The sequence below is a fragment of the Saccopteryx leptura genome, chromosome 2 (genome assembly GCF_036850995.1).
Source record: "Saccopteryx leptura isolate mSacLep1 chromosome 2, mSacLep1_pri_phased_curated, whole genome shotgun sequence".
Taxonomy (NCBI): domain Eukaryota; kingdom Metazoa; phylum Chordata; class Mammalia; order Chiroptera; family Emballonuridae; genus Saccopteryx; species Saccopteryx leptura.
Genome location: NC_089504.1, coordinates 281,482,126 through 281,508,671, shown reverse-complemented (window position 1 = coordinate 281,508,671; position 26,546 = coordinate 281,482,126). Strand labels below are relative to the sequence as shown.

The 26,546-nt window shown below is 49.3% G+C and overlaps 1 protein-coding gene across 1 annotated transcript; it reads left to right on the top strand.

The window, feature by feature from the left end:
• Positions 1–557: 557 nt before the first annotated feature.
• Positions 558–26,542, top strand: ATP1A2 (ATPase Na+/K+ transporting subunit alpha 2). The gene is made up of 23 exons (XM_066362053.1): positions 558–687; positions 5,296–5,400; positions 5,590–5,649; positions 7,753–7,956; positions 8,879–8,992; positions 9,257–9,391; positions 9,806–9,923; positions 11,670–11,938; positions 12,745–12,943; positions 13,073–13,182; positions 13,339–13,473; positions 14,553–14,742; positions 14,878–15,053; positions 19,815–19,951; positions 20,438–20,588; positions 20,670–20,838; positions 21,070–21,224; positions 21,409–21,532; positions 21,682–21,827; positions 22,196–22,326; positions 24,778–24,879; positions 24,997–25,088; positions 26,444–26,542. The coding sequence occupies exons 1-23, from the start codon at positions 676–678 to the stop codon at positions 26,470–26,472; spliced, it is 3,063 nt and encodes a 1,020-aa protein (XP_066218150.1). The 5' UTR covers positions 558–675; the 3' UTR covers positions 26,473–26,542.
• The last annotated feature ends 4 nt before the right edge of the window (positions 26,543–26,546 follow it).

The window sequence follows — 26,546 nt, the reverse complement described above, 5'->3', positions numbered from 1 at the left end:
AGGTTATGGCCATCCCTTCCCATCCCTTCCAGCTGAGGCAACATCCCCTTCCTGCCCTGTCCAGACTTTGTGCTGCCTCTTGAGCCACCAGGGCTGGGCTTGGGTTCCAACACTAGCTAATTTTTCTGGCTTCAGTGTCCCTGCAACCTCTACCATAGAGGGAACAGTCTGTTTCTTTCTTCAGGGGGTTTGGATGTAGGCTCGGGACACCTGGCTTCTGGTTCTATCAGCTCATATTGTTAATCTCTCTTGGCCTCAGTTTCCCTGTGGGGAAAACAAGAGGAAGGGTAGACCATCCCTCCTGGGATGCTAGGAGGACTGCTCCCCTCTGCATGTCCCTAGGGGGCACATTCCCACTGCCGTGCTCCTCTGTACTGCCTCCCCAGGGCAATGGGAGGGGGCTGAGAGGCAGCACGCAGCAGGACAAACTGACTGCCATTGCCAGTTGCTTAAGGGGCGGGAGGGGAGGAGTCCTCGGGGATCCTGTTTCAACAAACGTTTCTTTCCAGAGGAGGGGAAGGCGGGGCGAGGGGGAGAGAGACCTATTTAAAGCTACCCTCTTGCTGGCCATCTGTCTGGTTGCCTGGGTCTCTGGCTGTCCCGACTGCAGAGTGGGATTGTGAATTCTCCTGCTAACCGGTCCAGTCTAGATCCCCTCAGCCACTGTGCCCCAAGATGGGCCGTGGGGTGAGTATCCCCGAAGAGCAGGGGTGGCTCTGTGGGAGAGAAAAGGGCTCTCTGGAGGCTGGAGGAAGCTAGGGGGAAGGCATGAGGTGAGATAAGATGTGGAGGGAGGAGCAGAGAGAAGCTGACCCGCTGGGGTGGTTTGAACCTGGAACTCAGCATCTCCTGGCTCCGAACGCATACATAGATCTACTGCTCACGTGCCCGAGTGCTCTCTTCCTTAGCACCCCCAGCAGCCCCACACCCCCTCCAGCTTTCCCTCCAGCGCATCCACATCTGAGCCTCTGTCCTGTAGCCATACAGCCCCTCCTCTCTCACCACATCCCCTGGCCTCCCAGCTGAAGGTATATTTGATCTTTCTGCCTTCACCACTCCTAAAAGTATTCATTTTTCTGGGAGTCCCAGTCTGAGAGGATGGAGGTCCAATTTAAGGTTGAAGAGGAGCAGAAGAGCAACCGCTCCTGAGTCACCAAGCAGTTCTGGACACCAGCTCCAGGGCCCTGAGTCCCAAGGAAAGCTGGGAGGGTGCAGGGTGCGGGGAGGAAAAGTGACGTGCCCCCAGGTCCCAGCTCAGCACCCCTCCAGGACTCCTGGCAGCATTGTCTGGGCCATGGGTTTTGAGGACTTTCCCAGAGGTTGGTGAGAACTGCCTGTCCCTCGCCTCCCACTGTCACTGACCCCTGCCGGTGATATTCTGCTGCACTGGGTACGCCGAGAGGAAGGTTAACAGCCATGCCTGAAGGTGATGGGGAGGCACCAGGCCTTGGATACTTGGAAGTGAAATTTCTGTACGGAGAAAAGCGACCCAGTCCTTTTCCACACTGTGCCTACTGCTTTCCTTTTGCGCAATGCTGAGCAGAGAGGGCAAGGGCACACAGCCATGAGGGGTGCTGAGGAAAGAGAGGGCCTGTGGGACTGTGGGGAGGTTTTGGGTCCAGGAGGGGTCAAGCAAGGACTTGTTATTGCACTGAGTTCAGCAGCTGGGAAAACTCTAGGCTTGGACACCAGGGTTCTTGAGCTAGGGTGGGAGCTATAAATAGAAGGCATGTGTGTGTGTGTGTGTGAGTGTGTGTGTGCACGCCTGTGCGTGCCTGCGAACCATGCGCTCTCCATAGGTTGGAGTTGATACAGATATTTGTAAAAGAGCACCTGTGTTTGTGTCTCAGAGGGCAAATTTGAGAACGTACAGGCCTCCAAGCATGCGTGGGCATCAATGCCGCTGTGTGGGGGGGTGTGAGGGTCTGTGACAAGTTCTCCTGAGGTGGGAGCTTCACGGAAGAAGAGGTGACAACCGTGGGAAGGTATGCTGACTCGGGACCTTCAGCTGTACCTAGGCATCTCTTGTTCCCCAAAGGAAAGGGAGTTCAAGCTGAGGTACAGGACCTCTGAAGAGAGGCCAGGTGACCTTCCACTCATCCACCGCGAGCCCTCTTCGCTGCTCCACCTTAGAACAGAGTGGATGCAGCTCAGGAGGTCCTGCTTGGGAAGCCATTTGACCTTGACTTCTGAGGACCCTGGCTGCTTAGGATCTGTGCCTTCTCCAAGCATTCATGAAACCTCCTTCCCTGCCACCCCTAGTAATAAGCCATGGAGAAGATCTGGTCCTACTTAGACTGAGAGAATGGGTGAAATGAGGAGACCAGGGCTGGAGCTTGGAGTTCAACCTACCAGAAAACCCCTGAGGACAAAAAGCAGCCCCACCTGCATCCCCACTCTGGGATTCACTTTGCCTCTCCCCCTTTTTCCTCCAGAGCAATGCTTAACTGTCACCCTACCACCCTATGGCCGTGAGGGGCAGTGTGGGAGCTGGGGGAAGGGACAGCACTAGTGGGCGGGAACCAGCCTGCTCCAGCTGCCAGTTGAGAGGCTGAGGTGGGGGCAGTCATGGCTAACTTCCAGCTTCCCCCACTTTGTCCCAGCCTCTGGCCTTCTCAGAAAGAACTCTCTGTTCTCCTTTAGCATTCAAGCTCCAGACTGCAACTTGTGGTTGAGGGAGGGAAGAACAGGCCGGGAGGGTTGGGGGGTCCTTGCTTCCTCTCTTTCTTTTTCGCCTGAGTAGCCCGCTGGCCCCAGATCTCCACAGGTTCCTGGCAATAGAGGCTGAGATCCTTGCCAGGGCAGGGGGAGGAGGCAGGGGCCATGTGTTCCAAGCTTTGTGCCAGGAGAACAGGGTGGGAGCTGAGGGAAGGGGGTGATGCAAGGGGCTGCTAGCTCAGTCACCATCCCACATGCCCAAAGTGCGTGGGCTGGCAAGTTTTTAAAAACCATGCATTTTATTCTAAGCTTCATGAACTTTATTTTATATCTGAATGTACAGAAATTCTCAGGCCTCTGCTCCTTTGCCCCAGCTGCACCCCTCCCCTGTGCACACCAGCCCCCATCTCCTTCCTGACCCTGAAACCCATGAGGACCTCACTCAAGCTCCAGGGGCCACAGTGAAATTTGTCCAGACTGATCATTTGCCTTTCATCCATTCCTCAGCCCTGTCCCACCAAGGAAGGAGCTTGTGAGTCCAAGTGAATTCTCAAGTCACTTGGAGGAGTGAGAAGCGGCACTCCTTGCCAGCCCTCCCCACTCCTCTGGAGGGCTGCTTCAGTCATAAGGACACTCCATATGGAGATAAATACACACCTTAGTGTCTAGGGGACCACAGTGTCCACAATCACTGCACACCTCCTTCTATCCTGATGTCACTGGCCAGACTCCTCCCTCTCTATGATCTGAGCAGCTGCTGCATTCCTGGAATGGTTCCTGACTCTGATGGGGAAACCAAGGCACTGTCCTGGAGCACCAAGGGCACTAGAGGCGGTGAAGCTCTAGTGCAGGGGTCGGGAACCTATGGCTCGCGAGCCAGATGTGGCTCTTTTGATGGCTGCATCTGGCTCGCAGACAAATCTTTAATAAAAAAAATAATGTTAAAAATATAAAACATTCTCATGTATTACAATCCATTCATTTCCTACCACTCATGTTCATGGTTGCGGGTGGCTGGAGCCAATCACAGCTGTCCTCCGGGACAACACCAAATTTTTATTGGATAATGTGTAACATACACGGGTTGTTGTATGGCTGTCATGGAATTACATTTTAAAATATGTGGCGTTCATGGCTTTCTCAGCCAAAACGGTTCCCGACCCCTGCTCTATAAGATACTGTAATGATGGATGCATGTCATCATACATTTGTGCAGAACTATAGAATGTACATCACCAAGAGTGAACCCTGAGGTAAACTCTGGACTTTGATAATAATGAAGTGTTAAATATAGGTTCATAGACTGAAACAAGAGTGCCACTCTGGTGTGGCCTATTGCTCACGGGGGAGACTACACACAGGGCATAAAGATATACGGGAAGATCTCTGTACTTTCTACTCAATTTTGCTGTGAACTTACAACTACTCTAAAAGAAAATTTTACTTTTAAAAAAGTACATTATACTTTATAAAAGGGCAAACACCTTACCCATAAATCCCACCCAGCTATTCCATATGGAAAAAAAAACAAATTTTACCGTCGTATAGTGAAGCTCATCCATGAACACCCCACCCACACCGAGGCAGTAACCGAGCCGCTCCTGTGACAAGGGAACCATATCCCGAGGGAAAGGGGAGGACAGGGGCCTGGGGGGGAAGAGGGAATGAAAGATACTTGTCGTGACCACCCCAGGTCCTCCCAGCCCCCTCCTGTCCTGTCGCCCCAAGACAGCCCCCCCCTTGACGGGAGAAATTCCCACCCTTTCCCCCAGAAGTTCCCTGTGGGATCCTGGAAACCTGATAATGGTGAGGAGACCTCAGGCACTGAGGAGGAGAGGGGGAAATGGCAGTCTCCTGAGGTTTCTGCTTAAATGTTTACCTGATTTCACCAGAGGACCCAGACCGAAGAGTTACATGCATTTTAGTTTTAGATTTATCCTCTGAGACAGGTGGTTTTTTTTTTTTTTTTTGGACAAATGGGGCCCGATTATCGTATTACCTAGTTGTTATTTGCTGCCTCAAATCTTGCAAATTGCCTGTTGCCCCAAACCCCTCTACCAAAGGCCTGCCCAGCGGGGTGGAGAAGGCTCCAAGCAAATGCCATGTCTCCATTTTCTGGACACACTCTGACCCTCCAACTACGGACTTCCTAACTGTCTCTAGTCCTCTATGGATAAAGTAGCCATGGTGTGGGCACAAAGACATTTCTACAGGGTGAAATTTCTACCCTCCACCACCCTCCCAACCCTGCCCACCCCTTCCAGAATTCTAAATGGTATGGGGTGGTGGTTTTAAAGTTTGTGTTTCTTTTGTTTTGCATTTAGCAGCAGCGTTCTTTCAGCAAACAAAATCTTAGCAGAAATCCAACTGCTAAACAACTTAAAATTGGACTCCTGAGTCCTGAGCCCTTGGACCTTTCCTGAAATTCAAACATAGAGCCCCACAGCTCTGTCCATAGCTTTGCAAACTGAAGGTTTGGGATTCCCCCCACTCTCACCCGCCTCTCCTCCACTGGAACATCACTGCTTTGAATTCACTGCACCCACTCCTCATGCCTGGGCTCCCTGCTTTCAGGTGGGAATAGAGGCTCCAGCTTCTCTCCTCCCTGACTCTCGGGGCTCTCCCTTCCTTCTGCAGGCTGGACGTGAGTACTCGCCTGCAGCCACCACTGCAGAGAATGGGGGCGGCAAGAAGAAACAGAAAGAGAAGGAGCTGGATGAGCTGAAGAAGGAGGTGGCCATGGTGAGGCCCAGAGCCCTCCATGCTAGGAGAGCTGCCCCACAGTCTGGTGCCCTCAGAGAAGTCCTGTTCCCCATCCTCCCCTCCTGTGCTCCTCGCCTCACCTCTCTGCCTCTCATTGACCTCACATACATTCTAAACACACACACACTCAGCTTCCCTCACCAGAGTAACCCAGTTTCCCTTCCCCAGGATGACCACAAGCTGTCCTTGGATGAGCTGGGCCGCAAATACCAAGTGGACTTGTCCAAGGTGAGTGGAGAGGCTCTGGGGAAGACACAAAGAAGGTGAAAGAACCATGCGGCAGCAGGGTGTAAGGGACCCTTGCAATGTAATGCAACCCTCTCTACAGATGGGGAAACTCAAGCCCAGTGACTGGTTGGTGGCAGAGCCAGAATTAGAACCCCGATTCCCTGCGTCCTAGTCTACAGCTCTTTCCTGTGCGCCTGAAAGCCAGGACTGCTTAGCAGCTGGCCCCAGAGGGCCTCCAGGCAGGACTCTCCCTCCCCCTCCAGCAGCTTCAGTGACACACAGCCTCTCATGGTACTGACATACATGAATTGGAGTGACACATCACTATTCTTACAGTAGTATGTTGGGGCCCTGGTTTGTATGAATCTCATGATAAATGCTTTACATGCACTCTTCTAACCCGTACAACATCCTTGAGAGATACATGCTGTGGACCTCTTCCCTAGAGCAAGGAGACTCAGATAAGAAGAGCAGTTTCCCAAGATCACATCAATAGTAAGTAGCATAGTCCTGGCCAGGTGGTTCAGTGGACAAAGCCTCCTTCCAGTGCACTAAGATTGCGGGTTTGATGTTCTGTCAGGACACCTACCAGCAGCAGTCAATGAGTGCACAACTAAATGGAACATCTGTAACAGCGAGTTGATGCTTTTCTTTCTCTTCCTTCCTCACCCCTATCTCCCTCAAATCAATGGGAAAAAGTGTTTTAAAAAGAGTGTGTTTAGCCTGACCAGGTGTGGTACAGTGGATAGAGTGTTGGGCTGGGATGCAGAGGACACAGGTTTGAAACCCTGAGGTCGCCAGCTTGAGTACAGGTTCACCTGGGTTGAGTGTGGGCTCACCAGCTTCAGCGTGGGGTCACTGGCTTGCGCATGGGATTATAGACATGACCTCATGGCTGCTGGCTTGGGCCCAGAGGTCACTGGCTTGAAGCCCAAGGTTGCTGGCTTGAGCCCAACGTCACTGGCTTGAGTAAGGGGTCATCACTTGCTCTGCTGTAGCCTCCTGGTCAAGGCACATATGAGAAAACAAACTATGAACAACAAAGGAGCTGCAATGAAGAATTGATGTTTCTCATCTCACTTTCCCTTCCTGTTTGTCTGTCCTTATCAGTCCTTTTCTCTGTCTTTCTCCCTGTCTCTGTCACAAAAAAACAAGTGTTTAGTTTTTTTAAAAAAAAATAATAATATGCAACACAATCAGATTGCCAAACCCATTAAAATAAAAACATTATTAATCAAGTGTAGCAGAGTAACCTCCTCCTGCAAGCCTTCCCTGATTGCCCTTTTAAAAATTCATGCCCCCATTCCTTTAGCTTACTTTATTTAGCTTAGTAACACTTTTCACTCTCTGTCACTTAATATCTATTTCTTGTGTGTCACCTCCCTAGACCATAAGCTCCACAAGGCAGGGACTTTGTAGGCCGTGTCCATCTCTGGGTCCCCAGAACTGATAATAGAGCCTAGCACTCAATATACATTTACTAAATAAATAAGTGGACAGATAGAAAGATATATAAAAAATGGCCTCTGCCTCAAAGTCTAGTAGCAAAAAGGAATGCAAACGTAGAATTCCAGTGCCATATGGTAAGTGCAGCTCTGGAATTATGCCTAGGGTACATGGGATGCAGAGAGGGGCTTCTGAATCAACCTGGGCTAGGGAACAGGGCCAGGAGAGGCTTTCCGGGGAAGTGATGGGCGATTGCTGAAGCTGGGCCACACTGATGGTCAATAATGGAGGACTCTTCTTAAATCCTTGTGAAGTGGGGAATCTGAAGGAAGAGAGATAAGAGAGGAACCAACTGAGTGTCTTCCTAGCCTCAGGCTGCCTCCAGAGGAGATTATTGTGGCCCAAAATGTGTCTCGATCCAGTGACGACCAGAGAAAGGGCAGCACTCAAACTCCTCCTCAGCCTTCAAGGCCTCTGACACCCATTGCAAACAACACTTCCTTCATGTGACCTCTCTTGATGGTCTCTCATCCCTTCCAACCAAGAGGTTTTCTTCTTCATCTGGACATTATTACCTGCCAAAGAGTGGGTGGGTAGTGGTGAGGGGCCAGATTGGTTCCAGATGCAAACTCCCCCACTTCTTTTTGCCTCCTTCAGGGCCTCACCAACCAGAGAGCCCAGGACATTCTGGCTCGGGATGGACCCAACGCCCTCACCCCACCCCCGACTACCCCTGAGTGGGTCAAGTTCTGTCGCCAGCTTTTTGGAGGCTTCTCCATCCTTCTGTGGATTGGGGCCATCCTCTGCTTCCTGGCTTATGGCATCCAGGCTGCCATGGAAGATGAACCATCCAACGACAATGTGAGCTGGAAGGCCTGAGCCCTAGAGCAGTCCATGACTGTCCTCTAACCCTGAATCTCCAGTATAGCTGGGGGGAGGGACAGGGAACTAAACCTTCACATCACAGTGCTTTTTAGGCTGAAAAGGGGTGAAGCTTCTATGCGTATCTATAAACACCCCAACACACAACCACGCACGCACACACACACAATCACTCATTATTATTATTATTATTATTATTTTTTTTTTTTTTCATTTTTCTGAAGCTGGAAACAGGGAGAGACAGTCAGACAGACTCCCGCATGCGCCTGACCGGGATCCACCCGGCACGCCCACCAGGGGCGACGCTCTGCCCACCAGGGGGCGATGCTCTGCCCATCCTGGGCGTCGCCATGTTGCGACCAGAGCCATTCTAGCGCCTGAGGCAGAGGCCACAGAGCCATCCCCAGTGCCCGGGCCATCTTTGCTCCAATGGAGCCTTGGATGTGGGAGGGGAAGAGAGAGACAGAGAGGAAAGTGCGGCGGAGGGGTGGAGAAGCAAATGGGCGCTTCTCCTGTGTGCCCTGGCCGGGAATCGAACCCGGGTCCTCCGCACGCTAGGCCGACGCTCTACCGCTGAGCCAACCGGCCAGGGCACAATCACTCATTATTGAGAAAGCCTGTCTCTGTTCCTTCACACTTAAGTGGGCTTGTCTGCCATACCTCTGTCTTCACCCCAGAGTGAAGTTCTTGTCTGGGAAACTCCCTAGAACTCTCCCTGCCCCTTCCAGTCTTAGGAGGTTGGGGACTAGAAGATTGAGGGGGGATTAGAGAGAAGGACTTTCCTCTACCATTTTCACTACCAGTCATAGACAAAGGTGGCATTTAATGCTTGTCCCGTGTGGCAGGTGTCCCTTTAGGGTTGGGAGGTGAGCAGGTCTCTCAAACCCTTTATCCTTACCAGCTATATCTGGGCGTGGTGCTGGCAGCTGTAGTCATTGTCACTGGCTGCTTCTCCTATTACCAAGAGGCCAAGAGCTCCAAGATCATGGATTCCTTCAAGAACATGGTTCCACAGGTAGATGGCTGGGCTGGGCTCTAGACTGGGGCATAAGGTTTCTGGGAGGGTCCAGCTTATCGCTTTTCAACTTCTTGTACTCTGAGATGGAGGCTTGGACGAAAAAGTCCCTCTAGCTCTCCACATCAGGACCTAGTTTTGTAGCTAAGAGTTCAGGGCTTCTCTTCCTTTTTAATGGAGTTGAAGAAGAAGTAAGAAACCAGCCAGAAAGGAAGGTAGGGGTAGAGACAAGGACTTCATGCAATGCCCATGGCCTCCCCACAGCAAGCCCTTGTGGTGCGGGAGGGCGAGAAGATGCAGATCAACGCGGAGGAAGTGGTGGTGGGAGACCTGGTGGAAGTGAAGGGTGGAGACCGTGTGCCTGCTGACCTCCGGATCATCTCTTCTCATGGCTGTAAGGTGAGGAGGCCATGCCAGAGCAACTGGCTGGTCTAAAAGGAAGGCGGTATGGAGCTGACAGGGACCCAGTTAGAAGTTTGAAGAGCAGGAGATCCCTGTGTCTATACCTTCTAGCACCTTGTAGTTGTGCAATGAATAGATTTTGATTAATGATCCCCCATTTTACAGATGAATGAATGGAGGCTCTGTTGGCTAAGTAACTAGCCCAAGGTCACATAGGAAGTTAGTAAGAGATAGGATTTCAAACCAGAGCAGGGACAATAACTGAGTAATGCTATAAATATCTGATGAGGACAAGTGTAATTTTGTCCCTCGTGTCATGGAGATTAAATGTGGTTGGAGTCAGGAGACAGCTGTGTGTGCACAAATGCGTCTGCCAGTCTGATGACTACACCCTCCCTTCTTCCTCCCCAGGTGGACAACTCATCCCTAACTGGCGAGTCAGAGCCCCAAACTCGCTCGCCTGAGTTTACCCATGAGAATCCTTTGGAGACCCGCAATATCTGTTTTTTCTCTACCAACTGTGTGGAAGGTGAGAAGTTAGCCTGGTGGGAGTGGCTTCTCATCCCAGCACCCACTGAGGGAGGAGTCCGAACCCTGAGCCCCCAATCAGGATTCGGGGCTGTGACTGTCCTTACTCATCAAAACTCTGCTCTAGAGGAGGGAATTGAGGATTTGGGGATGCGGACCCCTAAATATTATAGAAATAGTCCCCTCCAGAGAGCAGGATATTGGCTGGGACAGCATAACTCTGTAAAAGTAATCTTCTCACAGGAAGATCTCTGTTCTGTCCACCCTAACACTGAGTGGATTCCAAAACCTAAGGTATTGAGCCAAGCCCCCCTTACACATGCACACGCACACACACACACTCACACTCACACACACTTGCCCATGTCACACATCACACACTCAAACGCATAATGCTCACACACTCACACACATCCCAAGCCAGCCTTGACTCCGGGGTGTCTTTGGCTTGAATGATGCCTTCTGTTTCCCCTGGGTCTAGGACTAGTTGCCTTCTTCTCTGGCCCTTGCTCTGACCAGAGCCACAGACTGGGAGAGGGTCGGAGAAGCTGCCACACCACGCAGACACTTGGGCCCTCTTTCAGGCTATATCTAGGACTGCATTTCACCAAGAGAAATCATTATGCTTATGTTACCCAGTTTGCTGCATCCCTGTTCTGGGTTCTAGAGATGACCAAAGGCCAGTGGCACTCCCAGAACTGCCCCCACTTAGTGGCTAGAGTCCAAGTACAACTGCAATCTGTGTCCTTTGTGGTCACGTCAGTGAATCAAGTCAGGGCTGACTTGGAGAGGGAGTGGGGAGCAAAAGCTGGTGGGAGAAAGAAACCTGACCAGCCCACAGACCTCAGAGGTGAGCCAGAGGAGGCCTTGCACCCACCTCCACACCTTTTATACTTGTCATTTCTAGTCCATGGATTGATTATGTTTCTTTGGGCTTTCCTTCCCTTTCAGCAAGTTGGAATTACATTGAAAATCACCACACATTAAATTTCCTAAATTTTTAATGTACTGAGAGTCTGAAGTTTGCTCTACATTTCCCACAATTGTTAAAAATGCCTAGTAAAATATTTCCAGTGCTTGCCCTGAAATTGGCTTTGAAAAGAGTATAGAAAATGAATGAAACTAATGTTTGTTGAGTGCCTACTATGTGCTAGGCACTGATCTAGGTGTACTATATCACTATGTTATTGAATCATTAAAACAATCTCTAAGTAGGAACTCAAACAAGCATTCAAGCTCAGGTTTGGCTGAATCCAACATGCATACTCTTCCCACTGTCCCGCCCTTCCTTCCCGAAAGTCCCCTCTAATGTCTACATAAAGGTCAGAAATTGCCTAGCTTCTTCCATGGACTTTCATACCTAATGTTGAGAAAGAAAATCTTAAGACTACATGGAAAATCCATAAGTGCCTTACTTTGTGTTCATAATATGCTTTTGGATAACAAGTGGAAGGTGGATTTTACTGAAGTACTGCAAGCAATATTTTTATTTTACTTATTGAATCTTCTCAGTTTGAACCTGGAGTTTATTTGCAACCCTTTTCCACAGGCCCAAGTGGAAGAGAAAATAATTTGCTATTATGCTTAGCCTGGAATTGGCAATTCAGGCAGAAAGAGTAAGCCAAGTGAGGGATCAGAGTCTTTGATACATTTATTCTGGGATGGTTTTCCTTTCTCAGGAAGTAGGACAGGACTTCAGTTCCTGGGATCAAAGGTACCCAGCTTGATGTCTCCTCCTGTGTTGCAGGCACTGCCAGGGGTATCGTGATTGCTACAGGTGACCGGACGGTGATGGGCCGCATAGCTACTCTGGCCTCAGGCCTGGAAGTTGGGCGGACCCCTATAGCCATGGAGATTGAACACTTCATCCAGCTGATCACAGGGGTGGCTGTGTTTTTGGGCGTCTCCTTCTTCGTGCTGTCCCTCATCCTGGGCTACAGCTGGCTGGAGGCAGTCATTTTCCTCATCGGCATCATCGTGGCCAACGTGCCTGAGGGTCTGTTGGCCACTGTCACTGTGAGTGGTCAAGCTGAGGTGTTGTTGTTGCTTATTTTAGGGGTTTATTGCCCATAAAATTACATATCAGATTCTCATGTAATACCTTGCTTAGAGTATGAGTCTATAAAAGATCATTTAATACGTGGCTCAGAGGTTGAGTCTGGAAAATCTCAGGTTGGGCTGTACTTTGGCATGCAGTCTATCTCCCGGAGCTTGTCATAGTCAGCTCTTCTCACCACAGTTATACTATTCATCTCCCCTCCCCCCCCCATAATCTGGAGCTCATCCCGGTTAACTCTTAAATAAAGGCTCTCTGAAAGTTCCAGTGACTACCTAGCTAATCCAGTGACCTTTCCTCAGCCCTCATCCTTAACTCTGCTGATGAAATGAATACTGCTGTCCACCTGCCTGAAATCCTCTTTCATTGATCATGGTGACATGTCATTATCTTGGTTTTCCTCTCCTCTGTCCCCAGAAATGTCTTCTTCTTCTTTCCAAAACTGATTATCAGGCCTCAGCTCTATGATCTTCTCCTAACACACTTAAGTGAACCCAGTTTTCAGTGCTCATTCTGTGTGGGTGACTCTTTCATTTCTATGCCTAACTCCTCTCTGGCCCTCTCTGGAGCTCCAAATGTCAACTTTATACTGGATATTTCACCTAAATATATACCCATGATCTCAGTTCATCTGCTCACACCTACATCCCACTCATGTTTGTGGAGTAGCATCTAGGGAGGAGGGAGAGAGCCATGCTCTGGAGTAAGGTCATAGACATCTCTGGCTCAGCCTTGACCTTTTTGTATTCTCCTTGCTCTCTACCAGGTGTGTCTGACCCTGACAGCCAAACGCATGGCGAGGAAGAACTGCCTGGTGAAGAACCTGGAGGCTGTGGAGACACTGGGCTCCACCTCCACCATCTGCTCTGACAAGACGGGCACTCTCACCCAGAACCGCATGACCGTCGCCCACATGTGGTTTGATAACCAGATCCATGAGGCTGACACCACTGAAGACCAGTCTGGTGATAGGGCACCCCAGAGGGGTGAAGGGGATCGGAGGATGTCTAGGACACTGGGTGGCAGAGCGGGTGAGGAGGGGTAAGAGCTCTAAACAGGAGCCAAAGTCCTGGTTCTCCCTCATTTTCTCCCAGGGGCCACTTTTGACAAACGATCCCCAACGTGGACAGCCCTGTCTCGGATTGCTGGTCTCTGCAACCGTGCTGTCTTCAAAGCTGGACAAGAGAACATCTCCGTGTCTAAGGTAGAAAGTCAGGGGTGTCTCCATAGACTGCCCACTTGGCTGATGCCCAGCTTCCTCTCTCACTCCCTGTGGCAGCCTCCAAGGCCTCAGTGCCCTCTGCCCTTGGTCTTCCATCCTTCTCCGGCCCCACTGTGACACTGAATTCTCTTCTGGCAGCGTGACACAGCTGGTGATGCCTCCGAGTCAGCACTGCTCAAGTGCATTGAGCTGTCCTGTGGTTCCGTGAGGAAGATGAGGGACAGAAACCCCAAGGTGGCGGAGATTCCTTTCAACTCCACCAACAAGTACCAGGTTTGGTCGGGGCACTGGGACAGGAGAATGGATGAACAGAAATGAGGGGGTGCACAAAGCCAAGAGGGAGTCATCAACATGAGAATTGGGGGCATCTGAGCATCACGTCCTCTCACCCCTGCTTCATTCCCCAAAGCACCCTGAGTCTGGTTGCCATTGACGCTTAGCTCCCAAACCTCATTCCTTACAATAGCCTGTCACTCTATTAACTCCTCTTCCCACAGCTCCCCATCCTCTGGTCCCAGTCCCTCAATCCTTTCATTTTACTCAGTTGAAAACATACTTCTGAAATTTCCCTAGGGTATCCCTCAGCTTGTAGGCATCTGTTACATGCCAAGAACACAGTCTCAGCCACATGCTATGTAAACCATAGAGGTAAAGACCCACTGAGGCCAGTATGGTGATAGGGAATGTTGACAAGAAAGCCACCAAGCCCCTGCACAGTGCCTGCATAAACTGGTCTTAATAAATATTTGTTGAGTCAATGAATGTTTTATGGGAAGTGACTCTCAGGTTACAGGGTTGGGACTATGAGGTCCAAACACCTCTCCACACTGCAAGCGTTGATGAGTTAAGGGTTATTATTATTTTTTTGTATTTTTCCGAAGCTGGAAATGGGGAGGCAGTCAGACAGACTCCCGCATGCGCCCGACCGGGATCCACCCGGCATGCCCACCAGGGGGCGATGCTCTGCCCATCTGGGGCGTTGCTCTGTTGCAACCAGAGCCATTCTAGTGCCTGAGGCAGAGGCCATGTAGCCATCCTCAGTGCCCAGGCCAACTTTGCTGTAATAGAGCCTTGGTTGCGGGAAGGGAAGAGAGAGACAGGGAGGAAGGAGAGGGGGAGGGGTGGAGAAGCAGATGGGCGCTTCTCCTGTGTGCCCTGGTCGGGAATCAAACCCTGGACTCCTGCACACCAGGCCAATGCTCTACCACTGAGCCAACTGGCCAGGGCCCGAGTTAAGGATTATTTTATTGTGGGTTTCTTTCCAGCCTCTGTTCTGTCCCAGGCCCTGTGCTGGACACTGGAGCTAGTAAGACAAGTATGGCTTCCTCTGTAGCTGCCCATTCTCTCTCCAGCTGTCCATCCATGAGCGAGAAGACAGCCCCCAGAGCCATGTGCTGGTGATGAAGGGGGCCCCAGAGCGCATCCTGGATCGGTGCTCCTCCATCTTGGTGCAGGGCAAGGAGATCCCTCTGGACAAGGAGATGCAAGACGCCTTCCAGAACGCCTACATGGAGCTGGGAGGACTTGGAGAGCGAGTGCTGGGTGAGGGTCCAGAAGCCCAGAGCAGGGCTGAGAAAGGGATTTCCAAGCCTCAGTGGCTTTCTTAGGGCGAGGGGCTTTAGGGGTGCTCAGGCAGCCACCATGCGGCTCTCACTTCTCCCTTCTGCCTTCCTTCAGGGTTCTGTCAACTGAATCTGCCCTCTGGGAAGTTTCCCCGTGGCTTCAAATTTGACACAGATGAACTGAACTTTCCCACGGACAAGCTCTGCTTTGTGGGGCTGATGTCCATGATCGACCCTCCCCGGGCTGCTGTGCCGGACGCTGTGGGCAAGTGTCGGAGTGCAGGCATCAAGGTACCAGCCTCACTTCTTCCCCTTCACCCTCTTCTTCCACACTCTGAAGGTCAAGAGACTGCAGGGGCTACTGGCCTGGAGACACGCAGGCCACCCCGGTGATCTCCTTCTCACCGACTGAGAGGAGAAGCTGTCATTTGCAAAGATAGCTTGGCCACATCCTTGGAAAGCTCACCCTCGTCCCTTGTCCCTTGTGCTCAGAGTGCCCAGTCTTCCACACCCATCCTCTCTCTCCCTGGCATGGCTTATTCCATTCTGACGTCAAGCTGATCTGGCACCACTATCTTGGATATACGGTGCCTTACCCCTCCCAACTACTGCCCACTCTCTCTAGCCATTTGAATTAGCATTAGATGGGATTATCAGGCTCCTGTCTGCACCCACTCACTCCCCCAGAACCCTGTATCCTGGCTCCGACACTCATCCCACCTAGCACCCCTCTCTCATGGTCTCTTATTCAATTGCAATTGCTTATCAATGGTCACTTCCTCCTTGGTGCTGTAATTTTTCTTCATTTAACAACTATTTATTGCTTACCAACTTCATATCAGGCACTGTTTAAGGTGTGGGAGTTCAACAAACTTACCGACATTAGTCCCTTCCATCTTGGAGCTTCACTTTCTCGTTCCAAAGACACAGCTCTCTACCACCCCCCTTAACCTAGCTACTCACCAGGTATGGTGCAGCTGTTTGCTCCTCCTCTTTCAACATCTCACCTGTTACCACCTAAGTTCAACTGTACCTGTCTACTGAGGGTCAGTAGTACCTGTGTACTAGGCACTGGGGATTCAAAGATGACAGCCTGGCCTCCGGAGTTCAGTCTTTCAGAGAAAACAAGTGTTTTTTACAATTAACCACAGAACAATCATAATAACCAGGGTAGCTGAGCACTTACTATTGGTCAGCTACGCTAATAATAAAAACAGCCAATTGTTTTGTGAGACTTTATATGGATCAGGCACTACTCTTAGCACTAAGCCTGTATAATCTCACTTAATCTTCATAAGAACCCTATGAGTAAGCACTAGTATTTCCCCTTTTTTTACACAGAAGGACCGAGGCACAAAGTAACATGCACAAGCCCACACAGCTAGTAAGTGGTAGGGCCAGGATTTAAACCAAAGAGATCTGCTACTTCTCATCCATCACACTAGAGGAATTGTCTGTATATATGTGTATATATGTGATTTCTGTGTCTCTAAGGTAGGCTTAACTACCCTCGTTTAAAAATAAAGCAAGCTGAGACTCAGAGTGGGTAAGTAACTTTCCCAAAATAAGTCTGCTAGTAAGAAGTGGGTTTGCTACGTCAAGCATAGCCTGCTTCTCCGGAAGGCATGTTCCCTTGGCTCTTGCCATGATCAGAACTATCACAGAGGCCTAGGGAAAGTCTCTCCACAGGAAGTCAGAGCAGGGAGCAGTTAATTCTGCTGCAGAGAATTAGACAATATTTTACAGAGGGCATGATATTTGATCTGGGTCTTGAAGGTTGACAAGTGTTTTGTAAAGCAGTAGAGAGAGGAGGGCATGTGAAGAGCAGGGAACAGTGCGTACCCTGTGTGGTTAGACTGTACCAAGTATGTGTGTGGGTTGCAGGGAGAGGTGGCAGAGGAGCACTGGAAACTGAGACTGAAATGTTGGGCCAGGGTCAGTTGGAAGGACTTTGCTTGAATGCCAGGCTTGGGTTTTATCCTGTGGTCCACAGAAAGCCACAGGTGTCACAGGTCTGGTATAACTTTTAGATGGAGGAAGGCCTAGAGTTGGAGAAGAACTGGAGTCAGGGAGGCAAACAAGAAGCTATTGCAAGCCTGGCCAGGTGGTGGAGCAGTGGATAGAGTGTCAGACTGGGATGCCGAGGACCCAGGTTCAAAATCCTGAGGTTGCCGGCTTGAGCGCACGCTCATCCGGCTTGAATCTGGGCTCATCAGCTTGAGCACAGGGTCACTGGCTTGAGCGTGGGATCATAGACATGACCCTATCTATGGTTGCTGGCTTGAGCCCAAGGTCACTGGCTTGCACAAGGGGTCACTTGCTCTGCTATAGCCCCCCAGTCAAGGTACATATGAGAAAGCAATCAATGAACAACTAAGGTGCCACAACAAAGACTTGATACTTCTTATCTCTCTCCCTTCCTGTCTGTCTGTCCCTATCTGTCCCTCTCTCTGACTCTTTCTCTGTCTCTGTCAAAAAAAAAATAAATAAAGAAACTATTGCAGTAGGTCAGACAAGGGATGATGACCTGGACAAGGGCAGTGACAAACGGGAGTTCTTACATTCAAGAAATGTTTTGAGAACTTGGTGACTAAACTGGTTATGGGAAGTGAGGAAGATATAGAGACAAACCTGAATGAATGAGGACGTTTCTAAGGTAGAGAGTAGAGAAGCAATCTTGGTTGGGGTGGTGAAAGTAGAGATAATGAGTTCAATTTGACCTTACATTCAAAGAATCCGCAAGACACCCGGGAGAGATGTTCCAGCGAAAGCTGAAATATGGTTTAGAGCTCAAGAAAGAGGGTTAGAACTGAAAATTTCAATCCCACTAGCCCATGAATGCAAAGTAAAGACATACTAGTATGTTTTATTATATTGCCTAGGAGCAGGGCACTTGGCCAAACAAAATGGATGCTAAAGCAGCAATATCATGAAGTAGCTCAGTGAAACTCTCAACAATTACAGATGGTAATGTTTAATATTGCAGGAAAAGAGTATGGGTCAAGAAAGAGGTGGAGAATAAAACCCTGGGCCACACCAAAAGTTAAGGTCAAGTAGAGGAATTGGAACCAGTAGAGGGTGATAAGACACAGCTAACATTTATCATGCATCCACCTAAAGTCACATACTTTTCACGACAACTGAGAAAGGTAGGACTCATCTTTGTGTGCTGAGGCTTAGTGGAGGCACTTGTCTAAGGCCATCGAGCTGGGGAAGGTCAGCATTTATATGTATGTAGCCTTCAGATTCCTAAGCTACTTACTTCCTTCACTCTTCTCGGCTGCCTCCCTGAAGAGGGTGGGAAAATACATAAAGAGGATGGAGAAGAACCAGGAATAAAGGGTCCATGAAAGCCAAGGGAGAGAAGGTTTCAGGGAGAGGTAGTGAACATACCAAATGCTTCAGGTGAGTCTATAAGGATGAGGACTGCAAAGATGCTATTGTTTTTCCGCTGAGAGGCCCATGTAGCCTTTGGAGGGGGGACAATTTCAGTGGAGTAGTAAGGGCGGAAGAGAAGGCAGTGAGGCCTGGAGAGGCTTCCTTTTTAGTATCTATGTGATGTGCTCCGTGTAACACAAGTGTTACATCCTAATCCAGCTCTGATCACCTTATGCTTGTAATAGCCTCTTAACTGGCTTCTCAGATGCCGACAACCCTCCCAGCCAGCCCCATCCATTCTAAAACACAATAAACATTATCATTAGGGCAGGAATCATCTCCTTCTCATATCATAGAAGCATGGCAGGGAGGTAGGGAAGGAAGATTATCTCTCTGTCATCCTTACTCTGACAGTTAGATAGATGGCTTGTAGCAATCATATTGGACACTAAGAAAACCACAGTTTTGGCTTCCTGTGACCTTGAGCAAATCACAGGCCCTTTCTAAGCCTTTGTTTTCTCATAGGTGACAGGAGGAAGCTGTTAAGGGTCCAGCTAGCTCGGACAGTCTCATATCCCATGAAATCCAAACTCCTAAGAAATCTTTGAGTTTTCTCTTCCACATGCTATTCTGTCATGGCAACTTTCTTCCATATAAGCAAACCATCTCTGATCCCCAGAACACTACTTGTCATTGTCTCTTCGCCTGAGCCATTCACACACACACACACACACACACACACACACACACACACACACACACTTTCACTTCTACCTTCATTATTTTGAATGGGATCTATGAGCCCCACCATGTGCCTTTTCCTGACTTTAGGAAAAGAATAGGTTGGGGCCTAACTAGGTGGTGGTGCAGTAGATCAAGTGTCAGCCTGGGACTCAGAAGACCCAAGTGCAAAACCGAGGTTGCGCCTGACCAGGTGGTGGTGCAGTGGATAGAGCGTCAGACTGGGATGCAGAGGATCCATGTTCGAAACCCTGAGGTCGCCAGCTTGAGCGTGGGTTCATCTGGCTTGAGCAAAAAGCTCACCAGCTTGGACCCAAGGATGCTGGCTCCAACAAGGGGTTATTCGGTCTGCTGTAGCTCCACCGTCAAGGCACATATGAGAAAGCAATCAATGAACAACTAAGGTGTCGCAACGAAAAACTAATGATTGATGCTTCTCATCTCTCTCCATTCCTGTCTGTCTGTCCCTATTTATCCCTCTCTCTGACTCTCTCTCTGTCTCTGTAAAAAAAAACACAAAAAACAAACAAACAAAAAAACCCAGGTCGCCGGCTTGAGTGCTGGCTCGCCAGCTTGAGCTCAGGGTCACTGACTTGAGCGTGGGATGATAGATATGACCCTATGGTTGCTGGCTTGAACCCAGAGGTCACTGGCTTGAGCCCACGATCACCAGCTTGATCAAAGGTCACTGGCTCAAGTAAGAGGTCACTGGCTCAGCTGGAGACCCCCGGTCAAGGCACATATGAGAAAGCAATCAATGAACAACTAAGGTGGCACAACAAAGAATTGATGCTTCTCATCTCTCTCCTTTCCTGTCTGTTTCTCTCTTTGTATCTCTCACTAAAAAAAAAAAAAAAAAAAAAAAAGAACGGACTGGGGATGGGGATATGAGCTTAATACTGCTGCCCTTTTCTTCTTTCTCCTTCCCACAAGGTGATCATGGTGACTGGGGACCACCCAATCACAGCCAAAGCCATTGCCAAAGGTGTGGGCATTATATCAGAGGGCAATGAAACTGTGGAGGACATTGCCGCCCGGCTTAACATCCCCGTCAGCCAAGTCAACCCCAGGTGAGGCCTTTGCAGAAACCCCTGCCTCTATCAACCTGTCCTCTTCCACAGGGCACCCGAATCTTCCCTGGGGCATTGGGATACTACCTCTGGGAAGTTTATAGGCCTTTCCTCTGGCTCTTCAGTCCTAAGTGTGTCCAGGCTGTGCCATTGTTTATCTCTGTAACCTTGGAGATGTCACCTTTTCTTCCTAAGCCTCCATTTTCTCAACTACAAAATTAAGATCCTATCTACACTTCAGGTGGCTATAGCAATGAAGTACGTCTAAGGGAATGAGCACACACCTAGCAAACTGTACTGACTGTGGTTATGTGCACGGCGAGGATCTAACATCATTTCCTCAGACAGAGAAATAGGAAAAACAGGTCCCTGAGCTTTGAGGGAGAGGAGGATGAGGCCCGGTGGAAGTTTAGAGCCCCAGCAGCAGTGAAAAGGGGTGGCAGGCTGGCTAGGCTGGGTATCAGAGCCTCTGCCCCTGCCCTCCAGGGAGGCCAAGGCATGTGTGGTACATGGCTCTGACCTGAAAGACATGACATCGGAGCAGCTGGACGAGATCCTCAGGAACCACACGGAGATCGTCTTTGCGCGGACTTCTCCCCAGCAGAAGCTCATCATTGTGGAGGGCTGTCAGAGGCAGGTGAGCAAAGTAGTGGAAGGTAGGGCTGGGTCTGTGCAGGGCGGGGCCTTCACCCTCCAGCTTGGTTGTACCTTCTCCCAGGGAGCCATCGTGGCAGTGACAGGTGACGGCGTGAACGACTCCCCGGCGCTGAAGAAGGCAGACATCGGCATAGCCATGGGCATTTCAGGCTCTGACGTCTCTAAGCAGGCAGCTGACATGATCTTGCTGGATGATAACTTTGCCTCTATTGTCACCGGCGTGGAGGAGGGTAAGAAGGCTATGGGTGGGGTGGCATCCAGGACATCTAATGCCCACACACCTACTTCCTGTGCCTTTTACCCCAATCACAGAGTCAACTCAGATGGCAGGCATCCACTGCCAGTATTAGCTTCCCTCCCAAAACCTTCCTTGCTCAAGACATCGAGCAGCCACACTTCCATGGCTAGGGGTGGGGAATGGTCCCTCTGACCTCCCTGATGCCCTCAGAAACTCCCCACAGGCCGCCTCATCTTTGACAACCTGAAAAAATCCATCGCATACACCCTGACCAGCAACATCCCTGAGATCACCCCCTTCCTGCTCTTCATTATTGCCAACATCCCCCTGCCACTGGGCACCGTGACCATCCTCTGCATCGACCTGGGCACAGACATGGTGAGGCCAAGGGCTGGAGTAGGAGACAGACTAAGCAATCACATGGCGCAGTGGGTAGGGATGGGCAGCTGGTGGAAAGAGAGAGGGACAAAAAGCAGCTGACTAGGCTGTGCTGGCTAGAGAGAAGACAAGCTCAGGGCTCACTTCCAAAGCCCTTCTCTCCACCACTCCCCACTTCACACAGGTCCCTGCCATCTCCTTGGCTTATGAAGCAGCTGAGAGTGACATCATGAAGCGGCAGCCAAGAAACCCACAGACAGACAAGCTGGTGAACGAAAGGCTCATCAGCATGGCCTACGGACAGATAGGTGTGGGGGGGCCCTGGGGCTCAGGAGAGAACCCCAGAGAATTCTTTCCCCGGCTTTTAAAGTTCAGGACAGAGGCCAGTTCTCCCAGTGTCAGGGACAGCCAGCTTCCTTCTCTGAACCAGGCCCTACATTTTGCCCTTGACGCTCAGGGATGATCCAGGCACTGGGCGGTTTCTTCGCCTACTTCGTGATCCTGGCAGAGAATGGGTTCCTGCCATCAACGTTGCTGGGAATACGCCTCGACTGGGATGACCGGTCCACGAATGACCTGGAAGACAGCTATGGACAGGAGTGGGTGAGTGGGACGGGGTGTGGCAAACATGTGTATGAAAGAGGAGCCTAAATGCCTGGCATGATGTGTTCATTAACTTGATGGGGGGGGGGGGATCCTTTCACAACGTGAATGTGTATCAAATAACCAAGTGTACACTTGAAATATCTTACAATTTTATCTGTCAATTATACTTTGATAAAGCTGAAAAAATAAAGGAAAAACTAAAATTGAATAAGAAATATCTGGCAGAGATGATCAGCAGTGGCCAACTGGAATTGGGGGCTAAGTGTGGATTCGGTGTCCAGGGTTTGACAACAGCCCTGAACTGTGCTACACTCTGGTCCTGCCTTTTCTTCTCACACTGTTACCTCTCTGCGCTCTTCCCCCAGACCTACGAACAACGGAAGGTGGTGGAGTTCACCTGCCACACAGCCTTTTTCGCCAGCATCGTGGTGGTGCAGTGGGCTGACCTCATCATCTGCAAGACCCGTCGCAACTCAGTCTTCCAGCAGGGCATGAAGTGAGTGCCTACCCTGCCAGGCACCCACCTGCCTAGGCAGGGAGGGCTCTGGACACACTCACACAGGTTCACTTCAACTCCCTGGGCCCAGTTCTGCTGGGGGACCATAAGGTTTTAGTTACCAGCTGTATATCCATAGTCATGTCTTAAATAGACGAGAGAAGGAGTGATATATTTCTGATGAGTTTTATTCTGTTCCCAAATGTACTCAGTTAAGGTCTCTTTCTACCTTCCTTTCATCTTCTCTCCCCATGCTTTCTTCTTTTCTTCCTTCCTTATTTCTTTTTTCCTTCCTTATTTCCTTCCTTCCTCCTTTACTTCCTTTCTTCTTCTTCTTTTTTTTTTTTTTTGTCTTTCTTTCCTTCCTCTATCTTGTACTCCAGAGACTCCCATCCTCACTCTTTGCCCAGCCCTAAAGACAGGGTCCTGCATGCTCTCCTACACTCTAGTATATAAGTACTTGCCCTGTGGTAATGATGGGGTCTCTGAGCTGCTCAGGGTCAAGTTCAATGTCTCCTTACAGTGTGAGCTACCATGTTCCAGTCACTGAGATAAGTGATTCAAAGACATTGTTTAACCTCAGGATGGCTCTTTGAGGTAGGTATTGTTTTCAATTTGTGGATGAGACTCAAAAAATGTTAAATGACATGCCTGAGGTCATCCAGCTAGTAAGATTTAACACAAGTCAGCTTCTAAAGCCCAAGCTCGTAGCCACTGCACTGGGGGGCTCACCTATTACAGTCTGGCACTTGTGAGGAATTCAATAGCTACTCAGTCACTGTAGCAGGGATGGTGATAAATTCTGAAAGTATCACTCCTGTTCTCTTTATTTTCTTCAACTAGAAGCAGTAAGCACAATTCCCCAAATGAGGTATGGGTTTTTTTGTGTGTGTGTGTGTGGGGGGAGATGTCTTTTTTTATTCTAAATGAGTTTTGTCACAATTTCTTAGTATGGGAAAAATAAATAAAAGATGCCAAAACTCTGGTGAAGTTAATAGCACTTAAAAGCCTAGGGAGAGAAAAGTGAAAAGTCTGTTAGGTAAATAAAGGTAACGTGAAGAAAAGCGATACCAGTGAGCTAAAAACACTTAGTGGGAAAAATGCAGTGAGAAGAGAACAAGGAGCAGAGAGTCCAAGAAAATGGGTCTAGTTCTGAGCTGGGACTTACTGTGCAGTGCATGGGGCACAGGAAGGTGGGAACATCACTAGCTGAATACAGCCCACCCAAGAGGCAAACGGAAAAGAAACAAAAGTCAGGCTGGGTAGAGGGAGTACTGATACCAGCAAGTCACTTGGTCGAGAGGCTCGACCTCAGCACCTCAAGGCCCCACCTGAGGTCCCTTGGCCCTCAGGGGTCCTCTGAGATATTATTTCCACCGTTCAAAAAGCTTATGGAAGTCAAGCACCTTTCTCTAAGAAGGTTTCCAGACTCACCAAAGTGTCCTTCTTAGACAGAAGCCTAGGTATGAAGTACAGTGAATATATGTCTAATTTTAAATAGGGAATATAGTCACTACTTATTAACGAATGCAGCTTGCGAGACAAAAATTAATTAAAACGTGGCCTTTATAGAAAAAAAAAAGAGGGTCTCTAGTTAGTGAAAGGTTTTGGAATCACTGGCTTAAAAGCCATAAAGAGGCAAAGAGCACAAGGTTATAAAAGGTTAAGTAATAATACGACTGAGCACTTCCCATGTTTGAGAGTTTTCCATGCAATATTTCCCGTGATTTTCCCAGCAATCTTACAATATAAAGGTAATATCTCCATTTTACAGAGAAGGAACACAAGGCTCAGAGAAGTAAAGAAACATTACTTATAACCAAAAGCTAGCAGCTCTGGGAGTAGATGCCACCTGTCTGACTCCAGAAACTGCCCTCAGAACTTTATTCTATTTTGCTTCTCAATTCTGACATAGTAAACATATATTACTCGTTTACTCTTCAGTGAGCTTTCCTTCTGCTAATGTTCTCTTCTCTATTGAATATCTACAACCAACAGCTACCAGGGTCTGTGGGAGATAAGAGGATGTAGAAGACATAGGTGGGCCTTGAACTGAAGGAGCTTTCAAGGCATTTTGTTGGGGAGGTGACACTTCCACAGACCACTTTCCTGGAGCAATAACAAGATTATAAGCTGACTGAAGGCAGGTCTCATGTCTCCAGAAGGAAGCTCATGTTAAGCTCTGTTTTCCAGAACAGAGCACTTCACTCAACACATAAAAGAGACAACAATAAGGGATAAAATGAATAAGGATAAATAGTAAAGAAAATTTTTCTTGGATTACATACATCATGAGGAGGTGTCTGCAGAGGGCACTGGAAGATGTCGTTTATGACCCTCCCCTGGCATTCCTTCCTGTGTCTTTGCCTTCCACCACAAGGGTCTCCCTGCATCTCTCCCTTCCTGCCCTTCCTTCAAATACTACCTACCCTCATTTCTTTGCCTTTTCAGGAACAAGATTTTGATTTTTGGGCTCCTGGAAGAGACAGCACTGGCTGCCTTTCTATCTTACTGCCCAGGCATGGGTGTGGCCCTCCGTATGTACCCGCTAAAGTGAGTGCTTCTTTAAAAGAGCATCTTCCAGGATCCAAATTCTAATTCATTCAAATCCTCCTTTATATGACCAGCCTCTAATATTCCTAACATCCCCCCCGCACACACTTCTTTCAGAGTCACCTGGTGGTTCTGCGCCTTTCCCTACAGTCTTCTCATCTTCATCTATGATGAGGTCCGGAAGCTCATCCTGAGACGATATCCCGGCGGTAAGCACCTTGCACCTCACCTCAACCCCCAGCAACTACGACCCCCACTGCTGGATGCCCTCCAGGGCTCACAACCCAAATTCCATTTCAACTAAAGAGCCTTGCTCCTTTCTTCAGTGCCTTCCAATCCCGGGGTCCCAGGTCCTAGGAGCCTGACTCTGTGGAACCTGTTCCCGGCACCCTACTTCTCTCAGCTTCTGCTCCTTCCTAAGGCACAGGTGGTTTCCAAGGTGCTGCACCTTCCACCTGGAATCACAGAACATCAGAATTAGAAAGGTCTTCCAGGCAGAGGCAGGTTTAACAGCGGGGCACACTGGGTGCACACCCTGCGCCCCAACTTCTGAAGGGCCCCGCAAAACCCCAACTTTACACTTTTTTCCAATGTAAGGGGCTCAATATTTTCTTCTGCGCCCGGGGCCTCAACCGACCTTAACCCGCCTCTGCCTCCACATCCCCTGCCCCACCTCTGCATGTTACAGATAAAGAGAGTACAGAGGTGAATTTATTTGTTCAGGCTCATAAAGCAAGGAGCAGCACAACTGACACTAGAAACAAGACCTCCTGATTCCCAGGCATCAACAAAGTATTTTCCTCCAGAAAACATTTTGATCCCTTTCTAGAGGTTGAAAAAGGATGGCCTATAAGCCAAAAGCAGTCCATGGGTAGTGTTTGATTTAGCCTGCCCTATATTGTGCAGATGTGTATGTGGTTTGCTTTTTTTCTTATTTAGAAAATTAAATTTAACGGGGTGACATCAATCAACAAAAGTACATAGATTTGGGGGTAAACACCTCCACATCATTTGAACAGTTGATTATGTTGTATACCCACCACCCAAAGTCAAATCATCCTTCGTCACCTTAGTCACCTTATATTTGCCCCTCTTTATACCCTTACTCCAAACCCCTACCCCATATCCCCCTCACTCTGGTGATGTGTTTTTTTATTGCCTAATATTTAAAACTTGGGAGCCTTCACATAAAATCCAAATTTCTGACTTCTCCTGGAAGATTACAAGAGCTGCCAACTCCATGACCACATTTCTGCTCAGCAACAATAGGAGCCTTCCCCTTTAGAAACTCATGTGCAACCTGAATAGCCAATGTGGACATTTGCATTTTCACCCCCCATTAGTCTCTGCCCACCCTCTGCTGTGCAAAATACAAGCCTTTCCTTTCCCCTAATCTGTGACCCAGATCACTGGGTTTTCTCTTCCCTCCCTTTCCACCAGCTCACAGCTAATTACCTCAACCCTCTTCCTCAGGCTCCTACTCACCTGGCCTCAACCAACCACCCAAGCCCCTTTGTCTCCTTTTATGCTCACCTTGCAACCCCATCCCCAATCTCTTTAACAGGCTGGGTGGAAAAGGAGACATACTACTGAGCCCTCTGCAAAGAAGAACCAAGCAAGAGAAAGATGGAGTGCCCTGGAGGAGTTGCAGGGATGGTGATGGGGAG